At 39.3% G+C, this 12,618-nt stretch overlaps 1 protein-coding gene across 1 annotated transcript; it reads left to right on the plus strand.

Annotated features, from left to right (window-relative positions):
* The first annotated feature begins 4,478 nt into the window (after nt 1–4,478).
* On the plus strand, nt 4,479–10,462 carry LSM8 (LSM8 homolog, U6 small nuclear RNA associated). The gene is made up of 4 exons (XM_074827555.1): nt 4,479–4,612; nt 5,756–5,796; nt 7,159–7,286; nt 10,208–10,462. Exons 1-4 carry the CDS (start codon nt 4,582–4,584, stop codon nt 10,296–10,298), a joined length of 291 nt encoding a protein of 96 aa, XP_074683656.1. The 5' UTR covers nt 4,479–4,581; the 3' UTR covers nt 10,299–10,462.
* The last annotated feature ends 2,156 nt before the right edge of the window (nt 10,463–12,618 follow it).

Here is a 12,618-nt window from a genome sequence, read left to right on the forward strand (position 1 = left end):
AAGTTTACACACAACCACTGCTTGCACATACACCCTACAACTACCATTGCAGGGTTTCCTTGCTGCCCTGGCAGACTATAAGGAAGCAGGAAAGTGTGCAGAGACACTCCAGGGCATGATTAGTTGGTTATATACTCTGCAGAAAGCATAATATACAGCAAACACTTGCCACAGTAACCTTAATGTATGGAGAATCAATTGCAGAAAATTGCAGAAAAACTGATTTTAATTACAGGAGCCAATGTAATTAGCAAGTAAGCTATATCTAGACAATGTAAGAGAAAGGGAAAGCCTTTTTACAAAGATGTTTTGTTTCTTCAATTAGTTGAGAGCTTAATGGGAATTATGCTCATATCCAGTTATTTTATTTAGTGTATGCTCATATTCAGTTATTTTACTTAGTGTATGCTCCTATTCAGTTATTTAGCGTGTCCTCAGGGGCAGCTCTGCAGGAACTGAAGGGAAGAAACAGGCAAGGCGTCGCTAGCTGCGTGTTTCTGATCCTCAAGCCAATGTTATATTGGCAACTAGGGTGACCAGGAATAAAATTTGTCTGGCCTAGTATAAGTGTGAACCTGTGAAATGTCTGTGTCTGAGTTAGTCACCCTGGTCTCACTTTGTATTAGAGTGTACTCACTAAGTACTGGAGAAACACAGACATCTTTAGTGGGAAATGCATCTCATCCTATGGTAAAAAACTCTTTTTCTCTGTAAAGACCAGGGTGACTTGCTCAGACTTAAGATACTGACTTTCTACATCTAAAGTTAGGACTTAAGTGATCTTGACCAGCTACAGAGAATCAAGACTGCTTATCATTTCATCTAAAATGCCACTGGATTTCTCTACTGAGTAAAGAGACCTTGTAATAGCAACCAGAAGCTAAGATTTCCCTCTACTGGACAAGTAGTTTAACCACAGTTTTAGACTCTAGCCTGATGAATCCATGTTTTTTCTGCATGTGGCACAGCTTCGACAAAAGGGCAAATTATGGCCCCAGGTTCTAACTTAGTCTACCAAACCTTGCTACTGAGGGCAAGAGGCAGGCAATATATATATATATTTTTTTTTTTTCCAAAAAGATGCGGGGATTAAATTAGAGTTTTCCACTTTCTACGTGTTTATTTTGTAAAAGGAGAATAATAGTAGTGGTGGCTTCAAACGGAAGGCTGAACCTCTGTTAGGACTGTGAGAAGGGCACAGCTGCTCACCTTCAGGAAAAGGCAGAAAGAGCCTAAGTAGATGAAGCCAGGAATTCTCCTTTCAGGGTTCTTTTATACTGAGAGTGCTAACTGCTTGCACCTAGCTTGGCAAAGCCTGGGCACCTGACTTCAGGAGACCAGACCTAAGCCTTACTCTTTTGGTTTTAGTCCTCCTTTATAAAATAAAGAAAAAAAGTCCTTCTCTGCTTTTCAGGGACTCTTTAAAATAAACAGATAGATCAGAGATTCTCAGGGGATCAGATACTGAGGTAATGTCATGGTACAAGTATTTTAAGATTTTATCCTACATCCTTGTATCCTAATGATTTCATACTCTTGGCCCTTGAAAATGTCTCTTTATAGTGAGAAGAAAGAGTACAAAAATCTCAAGCCACACACACACACAAATCTTCAGTCTCTTACATGGAATATACAATAATTAGTTTGAAACCTGGTATAAGGGTTAGTGGCAGTTGTTAAGCTTTTTCTAATAAGAACTTAAGAGAATGGGCATTATGTAATGCCCAATTTCAGAAGTATTTTGTTCTCTGACATTTCTTGTCATGTTTCTGATAAAGGCTGAGCCATTAGACAAATTCCTGAGAGACTATTTTGGTGTAGTTAACTTCAGAGGTGCCAGGAAATGTCTATCAATTTTTTCTGGCTAATTTGCCTTAAAAAACTTTATTTTGCTTTCTCTGTAGTTATGATGGCTAGAATGTGAAAGGAAACAATTAACACACTAGAAGGGGATGAAACAATAGCATTCCACTGTCCTGAAATGGTACTTCCCGCGGGAATTAAACCATGGGCTGGACACCAAGTTCCAGTTTGCACCTCTTGCCAATTTGTCCCTACAGCATTTATTGAAATAAAAGGAAGTTGGACTAGTACTGACAGCAACGATCTAAACTCTAAGTAGCATGTATATAGTAAAATTAAAAAAAAACCCGCAAAATATTTTTACAGTTTAAAGGTTGACACACAGGAGTCAGAGAATGCAGAACTGGGACATTTTAAGGAACATCAGTTTGGCCTCATTTGTGTCTGCATCTTTTCCTACATAATCTGACACTTCTTTTTATAGGATTCCATCAGTTAGAGCACAAAGGCTGGTACGTCATCCGTGTCGAGTTATTCAGTGTTTTTTCTACAAAAGCGGGGAGTAGACAACTTTGAATTTTCAGTTTGTCTTAAATACCCGATTGTACCCTTCAGTTATTAAAAAATGCATTCACATTTGAATGTATGAAGATTTAAGAAATTTACAGGTGAAAGCCCTGGAAATCAAGATAATTAAAAAAAAAAAATCAGAAAGCTAATTTCCTCCCATTTTTTTCAAAGTATTATTTGTGAGAGCTTTCTCCTATGAATATCTGCTCAGTGCTCCAGCAACTCTAATCTCCTGATTATACACAGATCTAATGTTATTTTAGACCATTTTATGAAACCCATCACAATCAGTATCTTCACTGACAGACTGGAAAACTTTACAGAGCTTAAATTTTCTCAGTGTTGTCCAAAAACTGACAAAAAGAGGAATTCCATATTCTAACTGCCAAGCTAATTTTCTGTCTACTCAAGGTCATGAACTTACAATATTTTTTAAATCCAGAATTTATGTAACATTTCATTTCACAATACGCTGGACTGAAAATGGCCCACTGCATGTTTTTATACTTTGAAGGAGCATTTCCCACACAGTGTTACATCTCAAAAGGTTAGCCAATACTGTCAAAAAAGCAGGTGGAAGAAAATTTATTTTAATGTGTCTCCACGAGGACTATTTGAGCAACGGTGCTGAAACAAAAGCATTGACCTCATGCTTTGAGAAGCTTGGTACATAGGCTATTATAAGAGGGCATGCCTGTGTAAAACTCTAGGTATCACCCACAGACTGCTATATTATTAAATACCATTAGAGGGATGCATTCATGACTTTGAATACATTGCAATGCAGAGGATGTCTGTATGTACAACATACCGCAGTATGCTTCTGAAAGCCTGTTGCATACTAACAAAGATTACACTATCTCCCACAGGCAAAGATGGCTAAAGCACCAGGATTAGTTTTGTAGTTTAACTTGGTTCTATTACTGAATATCTGAACTTAAATTTCCCCAAGATATTTCTTTTTGTGAGCCCAGCCTCCTACATAACAGTCTGCCAGTACCACCATTGAATCCAGCAGATTTCATCCACTCCTCTATCTCACAGGACTCTAAGGAGACTGAGGAAACACTGTGTGCATCATGTAGACTGAGCAGAAAGTATGGAAGGCAGTAATAATCAGGGACGCATCAAAAGACATAATGGGCCACCAGAATGGACAGGGAATAATGCGAGTGACAAGTAAAGTTACACAAAAATGAAAAAGTACAACTCCTTCAGGACATCCTTATTTGCCACTCCCATTTATAGATCACCGTGAGATTCCTGTAAGCATAAAACCCAAACTTGAAGAATCACCACTTACTTGGCACTGCACATCTTTTTAAAAAGATGCATAGTTCTGCTTGGATTGTAGAGCTTGCCCCCTGCATTTCTCTTTAAAGCAGAGGCACAACTCTCCACTTGTGGACCACAGCCTGAGCCCAAGCAGGCGGCTTGGTGCAATGCCCATTACAGCATGGGATCCAGGTACAACAAAACCACCTTCCTAAAGCCTCGCCTTCCCCACACCTCACCATTCATCATTTCCTACAGAAAGCACCACTGCACGGAGCTTCAATAAACAGCACTGTAAGGTTGGCCTGGGCACCCACCCCACAGTCCTGCCGTGAGGCTCTCCGAATCCGTGCGGAGGAGAGACAGCAACCAGACCTCCTTCCCGCCCACCTCACACCGGCGGCCCAGGAAACCAAGGGAGGGATACGTGGCTCCCAAGTTAGCGAGAGAAACGCCACACCCAGGCAGCGACACCCTGAGAGTCAACCCTTAGGCTGGGCACGGAAACAGCCCCCCCGCCAAACAGTCCCTCCACAGCGATAGCGTCCGAGAGGGTTGGGTGAGGGAAGACGACGGGTCATACAGCGCCTGCGCCTCCCGTCCCCGCCCACCCAGCAGGTGTCCCTACGGACGGTGCCATGTGCCGTGAAGGGGGCAGTGTAACCCCCCCGCGCGGCCCTCGGCGGTAGCTACTTGGTACAGCCCGCTCCCATCTCTTCGCCGCCCTCTGCCTCTCCGCGCATGCGCAGCCCAAGCCCCGCCCCCGCTCCGCCGGAAGCCTGCGGCGCTGCTGTCCCGCCTGGCCGCGGCATCGTGCGCCTGCGCGCCGGGGCCGCGTCAGCGGCGCGCGCCGGAGGTCGCGCTGGGAGCGTCGTCACCGCCGTCTCGTGGGAGGTGGCTGCCGGTGTGAGGCGAAGCGCGGGAGCCGTCGCCATGACCTCTGCTTTGGAGAATTACATCAACCGTATCCTTCCGGCGGGCGGAAATGCCCCGGGGCAGCCGTAGGGGCGGCGGGAACGGGCCTTCCCTCGCCTTCGCGCCCGCGGACACGAGGGGAGGCCGGGTGCGGGGGGCCAGGGGCCTCGGCGCTGCTGCGGGCGGGCGGTGCCCGGCCCTGGGGGGCTGGTGGCTGCAGCACGGCGCGGGGTTGGGTGCCAGAGCTGCTGCGGGCATCGGGTGCTTCCGGGGCCGGCAAGGTGTGAGCTGCGGGGAGATCCCCAGCCCTAGGCCGGCCACTGAGGGGCCTGTGAAAAGCGTATCGGCCGGGGCCTCTGGCCTCCTGCATCCCGCTCCCGCGAGCAGTTACGCTGCTTGAGTCTTTTCTGGTTGGCTGTGTCGGGTTTCTCTTTGCATAAGACTGGCTTGGCAGGTAGAACGGAGGTTACAAGAGACCCACAGGATAGCGTCCCACGTAGCCTCCAGTGCTGCAAACCCAATCCTTACTTTATCTCTGACGAGGAACGAGATTCACAAGGGGCTTGGCCCCTTAAAGGATTCTTAACACGTGATTAGTTACCAGCTTTACATCATTTGCTCAAAAGCTGTGAGTTAGTGTTCTTGGAACCCTTTTCGTATTATCTTTTTGTACTCCTAATAACCTATGGGCATTTTCAGTTTTATTCACAAATTGTAAGATACTGACCCAAAGTCATTCAGGATGATGGATATGTGATCATCAAATTGGGATGGTCGGACCTTCAGAGTGAGGGGGTGTAGAATGCCAGATTCAGGATCCCTACAGCTAAGCTGTTTTTAAGGACTTGCCTTCAAGTGTTTATAAAACTGTTTATGTTGTTTCAATTTTGAGGTAGTGCAGCTAGTAATGGAAAGAGAGGTGAATTCAAATCTTTACTCTGCTTTTAATGGTGTTCATGTTTGTGTATGACTCTCCACGGTTGGGTAAAATGAAACTTTAAAACAGATTTTCATAAAGACTACTGTGTTGTCAAATATTATCAACTGTGCTGCTTTTTTTAAAAAGAAAATACTGATAGGTTTTTCTGTCTCTTAATGGCTCTTAAAACTTATATTGCTTATGAATGTTTCAGAAAATGTTAATGGCTCTATTTCAGATATCTTTATAAACATTTCCTCAATGAACTGTCAGGTACTGTTGCAGTAATTACTTCCGATGGAAGAATGATTGTGGTGAGACTTGTATTTTTTAACATTTTATTTTCCCCCATAAAGAGTTTCCATCATGGCAATTAAGAAACCATGCTAGGATATTATCACTTATGGTCACACCTTTACAATTAATTTTTCTAAAGCTTTGTGGACATTATTTTATACTGTATAATTTAGACACTGGTTCTTGCCTGTCAGCTTTGTCCATTGATAAACTTGTGTGTGCAAATGCTTTGACTTTTTGTCATTTCTATAGAAATGCACAAGAAAACGCATTTCTTTTTCTGTTCAGTAATTTGGTTTCCATCTAAAATGTCCTCATAATTCAGTAAGCTCTTCAACTTTCATGCTAAAACATTTTCTTCCATATGGTTATAGAAAAATATCAGCTGACAATTGCTGAAGAATTGTGGGATTCTGTTTAAGCCTGAAAACCTGACGATTGGCAAGCTTATACATTAGATTGCGAATGTTGTGGGTTTATTGCTTCTGTGTTGTTTTTTTTCTCTTGTATTCCTCTCCACCTTATCTTTTATTCTTTCATGTTTTGAGTTTAACTTAATAGTATGGTTGTTCTGTCTGTACTGAGCTTTGTGTGGCCTCTGGAAAGAAAGTACTTTTAGCAGAAAAATACTAGCTTCACCAAATCTGTCTGGTTGGAGTCAGTCTGGTAAACTTTGTGTTGTGATACAAGATACTTTCTACTAAAAAGACTTGAATGGAATTGATATATATGACTCATTGTTACATGGTTAGATGATATAAAAGGATATTACCATTGTTTGAATGAGGTTGTTTTATGAGTTTAGATTTCTTAATCGGTTACTGATGGTAAATTACACAAATCAATTACCATTTTTCTAAACATATATTGAAGTGGCACAGAAATTCTTTGTGTGTTTTGTATTTTTTTGAATGCTTTTGTGGAACCAAGCTAATCTCCTTCAAAGAGATACCACTTTAAATTGCATGTTAAGAATGGTTTCAACAGTGTTGACAGCAGGATTCCAGTGTTTCTGTTCTTTGATTTAATCACTTATTTGATTTCTGGAAACTTCCATACAAGGAAGACTAAAATAGTGTAGGAATAGTACAATCTAGTTGTCTAGAGGGCTGTCATTGGTAAAAGAGCAACTTTCATTCTTTTAATGCTAGATTACTGTAGCTTTTAGCATGAACACTCAGTAGTAAATATAGATACTTTTCTTAAATTGAGTATTGCTTTTAAAGTTTCATTCTCCAGCTATTTGTGACAATAAAACCTGAATAGAGCATCTGTTCTCTAGTACCTTATTATTGCCACCTTGTTTAAGATATCCTTGGAAGCAAAGACGATAAATTTAAAAGGTAATTGGAGTGCTTTATTTTTGTGTGTTTTTTCAGGGAACCCTCAAAGGTTTTGATCAGACCATTAACTTGATTTTGGATGAAAGCCATGAACGAGTGTTCAGTTCTTCACAAGGAGTTGAGCAAGTAGTGCTGGGATTATACATTGTAAGAGGTGATAACGTGTAAGTATAGCATATTCTTGTTTAAAACAATTAATAGAGATTTAGTGTGTGTATATACATATATATAAAATGTATCTGTATACAACTCGGTAGCCCCAGACGTCTTGTATCTGTGGGCAGCACTGTCAAAGCTGAGGCATATTATATAGCAAGTATCTATGCTTCTGCTACAGAATCGATTGCATTGTAATGTTAAGCTATTGTTAGTCTAGCTTTAATGAGCTGTAAATTAACCAGCTGATGTACTGATAGCAATTGAGGAAAGGTCAGTATAAAGCTCAGCATTTTCCTTTCTTGAGTCTAGACATTGTGTAGATGTTCTTTATTCCAGCCTGTGAAAGGCAGGATCAGAGTTAAAAATAGAAGAATGAACAAAATATGATATAGAACTTGTGTGCAAAAAGTCAGCAATCTGGTATACAAAGTTGACTTTTAACAGGATCTTTAATTTTCTAATTCTAGTGGATATTTCTGTACAAAGAAATGTCAAGACTTAGATTTATATCTAGGTGTGTTTATCTAACATCACTGAGAAAGCATATCATTTTGGAAGGCTTTTGTCACTTTTGACTTAAGCTTTTAAACAAAATAAATAAATTGAGAAATGTACAAAGGTAGGGTTAAGCATGCTACTCTACCAGTAACTTTTCATTCAAATAGTACAAATGTATATAAAAAGCCAAACAATTGTTTACTACTTCACTTTTTCACCATAGCAGGCTGACACATTACTCAAATTTATCTTCAAAACATTCTTTTATAGAAACTATTCTATTTTTTGTAACCTTAACAAACTCAGAAACATATTTGTTAGAAGGAATAATTCTGTATTCATGCAACTCTTAACATACTGAAATTCAGCATCCATACAGGAAGAAGAAAAAAGAAACAACAGCTAAGTAACAGTTACTTCAAAAATGGGGACTCTCAGAAAATAGAGAAGCTATTGAAAAATAAAAGAAAAGAAACAGTTGTGGGATAAAGTGCTTCCAGGCATTCTAGTGTGTGTCACTAGAAGCTTGCAGTGAATGTGTGGCATCAGAAAAATTCAGTATGATTCAACAGCAAGTAGAGGTTGTTAGAAGGAAAAGGACAACTTCTGATTTAAAAGTGTGTGATGAATTAGGAAAACCAAAAAAGATACTAATACTAGAAAGTTGTGTGTAAAACTGTAATAAAAATTGTGAAGAAAAACTGGTTAAAAAACCCAAACCCCTTAAATATATGTGTTTGCTTTGCTGCATGAGAAGCAGAAAGCCTATGAAAGAGACTTCAGGAGTGGCAGATATTCTTTGTTCCTTTTACTTCTAGGAGAATGAGATCCCTGATGAAAAAGCTGCATTTCTCAATGTGAACTAAAGAGAAACTTACGCTTTGAGATCATAGACAGTTTTTAATTTAAGAAGATGTTTTAAATTTAAATTAAATTTAAAGTGTCACTTTAAAAAAAACTAATAAATGGAATAGTAACAAGCATCCAGGATCAAGTTCTTTTCATGCAAGAATTCTGAAGAGGCTCAAATTTGAGATAAGGTTTCATGCTGGTCAGTACTTGAGTATTCAGTTGGCACAAGCAGTTTACATTTGTATTGTGTAAGCTCCTGATATAGGGAAGATTTAGGCAGTAATGGAACTAAGAAAGCTACTCAGCTGCCCAGATTTCTGTTTCAAGGCAAGTTGAATTAGGCCTCTTTAGTTTCCACTGACCATCATGGGAACCTAGACACCTGTACTGGGATGTCTTACTCTTAAGCTCAGTCTCACCCTGGTATCTGGCTATTTTTTTTGTAAATACTTATTCATTGGGAAGAAAGAATATTAGGGATTATTAGGAAGAAAACTAAACCAGCAGATGTTGTCATGTCATTGCATAAACACCTGGTACGCCGCTATCTTTAGAGGGGTGCAGTATGAAAATGCATGAAGAGTGCAAGTGAGAATAACTAGAGGCATGAAATGTTTTGTGTCAGGGAAAGGCTGGATAGGCAAGGCCTCTTAAGTTTGGGAAAAGTACAGCTATAATGGTTATTGGTTGCTGTGAAATCAGGAGTATTAGAAGGAGATGGGAAGCTAATGGCTTCATTTAAATTCCTCTAGTTTTTCCTGTTACTGAAAATGGAAGATAACTTCTTGTTGGATTACGTATAACAGTATTTCATGGCACCTTGTAAAACTTAATTGTGGAACTTGCTGCTGTAGGATGTAGCAAAGACCAAAATTACAAATTTATTCAGAAAGTTATTGGATAGATTAATATAACATAGTTTCTGGTGGCTGTTAATTCATTTTGTTGATACAGCCACTAGCTCATAAGTCTCTGAAGTGGTGAGTAGATGGGTATGCCAGAAGGATTAGACTTTTTGTTCTTATGCTCCCTCTGGGTTAGTTCCCATCCTGACCTAGTATGACTTCTTTTACCTTAATCTTCTTTTCTCTCTAAAGCAGTTTTACTGAGTCCACTAGTGTTTTAGTCCAGATAATCTTAACATAGCATAGGTGAAATACTATATATCCTTTCTTGGATAAATTAATAACATTTAATTAGATTGTATTGAAGGAAATCACCTTGCTTATCTGATGCCACATGCACTTAAAATTGCTACAGTTAGACATAACTCTTGAAAAGCTATTCTCTCACTAGGTTTCCAATTCTTGTTTCAGAGGCTAACCTTCTGCCTAAAACAGACCAGTAGTATTTGGTTCTTATAACCTGTATCTTTAAAAAAAAAAACCCAAACCCCCTTTCTTTAGACTCTACTTATAGCCATGGTAATCTGAAGATCAAAGGATAGAACTCTACAGTTTTAAAAAAAGAAAAAAAAAAAAAGGGGGGGGGTGTCTTCACTAGCAAGTGAATTTTGTGGCTTTGCAGATTTGTACTGGGAGATTTCAACAAACGATAACCTGTTTTTTTATTGCAGTGCTGTCATTGGTGAAATTGATGAAGAGACAGATTCAGCTCTTGACTTGGGGAATATTCGAGCAGAACCTTTAAACTCAGTTGTGCACTGAAAAGATGAAAATGTACAGGGACTTTGTAAATCTTTGGTTGTACAGACCTATTTAACAACGTGGATGATTTTTACAAATTGTGTTTAATTTGTTTAGTCACCAGTTTTTTATTATGAATATATTGTAGTTTTGCATGTAAATTAAAGTTTCTATGTTTTACTAAAGATGCTTTCATTGAATTTCCTTTGGGGTTTCATTCTGCATAATTTCACTGTAAAATATGCACTGGGAAATGCAAGCAATATCAATGATAGTCCTGATATTGTGTATATATACATCTCTTTCTTAAAATAATATCTCATTCCTAAAGGTAAATTGAGGCTTTTTGTGTTAGCTCAGGATTATTTGGAGGTAGGTTGTGTAACAGTCAGTTTAACCATCCTTAAATGTAGTTCTGTCTGTAAGTAGAAAACTGGGCATTGTGAATATTTTTTTTTTTGTGTGTGTGTAGTATAGAAAGCAGGAATGTTAAAAGCTTTCACAGTCAAATTAATGACTTACATATGTGTTAGGTGTTTTTGTTGTTTATCAGACTTTGTTCTCTAGTCCCCAAGATGGGGGACTAGATGGAGATGCAGGAGTTCTTAGGGCCTTAATGCTTGAAGGCAAGTTAATGGAGAAAGAAAGACTTTTGAGCAGGAACACAGAACTTAAACCAAATATCCATGTTTACTTGAAGCCCATTAAATTCCACACCAACTCATTCTCTTCTCTTCTCGGCAGCTGTCTTGTTGCTCAAAATTTGGGTAAGATCTATAGAAAGAGAATTGCGTGTTTGCTAGTATGTAATTAGCACTGTCTTGCTAGAATGTAGTTTAGAAGACGCAGAAGTACTTTAGATAGAGAAATTATTTCTTTTGAGTGACATTTGCCTTAATATTGAATATAAGGAACACAGGTAACCATAGTAGACCCTTTCATATACATCAGCAACAGCCAAGTTAAGTGGGACAAGCTGTGTGCAGTATAGTGTGTTTTAGGCCACATCTTACTACTCAGCAGTAATACTGGTATGGTGGCAGCAAGAGGAAGTCAGTACTGTAGGACAAAGCTGTTTTCCTTGTCTTCTAGTGTGCCAGCAGGTCCAATATTTTTCCCTCCTATATATAAATGTACTGTGGAAAAGTCATTTTAATGTGCATATTTGTTTTTTATATTGATTTTTATGATTAAGTGGGATTTGGTACTTTTCATTACAAGTTCACTGTTTGGAAACCAAATACACTGAACTGAAGATATTTGTTCTCTGTGAAATCTGGTTCTCAATTCTTGTAGCTTCCAGCTTGTTTTCTGAGTTGTTCTTGGTGGAGCATGTGAAGCTCAGCAAACCTTTTTTGTCTTTCTCCATCTTGTGACCTGGTAAAGTAGCGTCTTGTAGTTTTCTGTCCATATTTCTGCAGGGAATTGCTGACCAGACATTGAGTAAGGCAAATCAGGGTTTTTCTGTGATTACTGAAAGTCAATGAAGTCTGGCTACAATTCCTTATGTCAAAATAATCTGTTTCATTGAACAGTCAGCAAAATTGTATATAACAAAAAACCCTTTTGCTACTGAAACACTGATACTGGCACAAGAAAGGAAAGTATAGAAAGTGAGTTGTATTGATAAAGGACAAATAAAGCAATGATAGGGCTCAGTAGAAAAAATTGCAAATGCAAAGAGTAGAATCAAGATGAGCTGAGTTTAAATGCAGTACTTAACCTTGGATATATTTGGAGAGTTATAGTTGAAATACATAGGTTGAATACTTGCAGAAGCACTGGAATGACTAAGGAAATCTGTTGCTTTATAGCTGAGGAATTGTGTTTTGAAGCTGAGTTACGGAATGTTAATGTATATGGAGACCATCTGCCTCGAGCACATCATTTGCAATGCAGCTCCTTGGTCCTGTGTTTGGTTGAGGACTTAAAATATGATGAGCTGCTGATGTTAGCTGAAACTACTTTCTTTGTCCTTGAAGTGATGATTTCAGATACAAAGCTGTGGAACCAAAGTGGTGAAGCTGATCAGTATAATCCAGGGACTGTCCAGATAAGAATTCAGAGTAGTTCAGGAATTGCTGAAGCAGGAAAAAACATGATCAGGAAAATAATAGTTTCACACAGCCAGGTGTTTAAAACACAGATTGCAAACCACATCCTCTTCCCTTTAGGTGAGTGACCTCAGCTCTTGCATGCACTCTTTCTGGACCTGTGAAATTGTGTGTGTGGCAGGGAGGTTACAGCTTAAAGAATTTAAGATGTTTCTCTACTCACAGGCCGTCCTAAATTTATGGCATTCTCCAAGGGATTGAGAGAGATAAGTTAAACTCCCTTTCAG

The sequence above is a fragment of the Strix aluco genome, chromosome 5 (genome assembly GCF_031877795.1).
Source record: "Strix aluco isolate bStrAlu1 chromosome 5, bStrAlu1.hap1, whole genome shotgun sequence".
In the NCBI taxonomy this organism is placed as follows: Eukaryota; Metazoa; Chordata; class Aves; order Strigiformes; family Strigidae; genus Strix; species Strix aluco.

Bases quoted from the DNA above. Each gene is read 5' to 3' on its own strand.
- LSM8 (XM_074827555.1), top strand. From the start codon at position 4,582: ATGACCTCTGCTTTGGAGAATTACATCAACC. The intron at 4,613-5,755 runs GTATCCTTCCGG...ATGAACTGTCAG, and splicing joins TTTGGAGAATTACATCAACC to GTACTGTTGCAGTAATTACT. The intron at 7,287-10,207 runs GTAAGTATAGCA...TTTTTATTGCAG, and splicing joins ATTGTAAGAGGTGATAACGT to TGCTGTCATTGGTGAAATTG.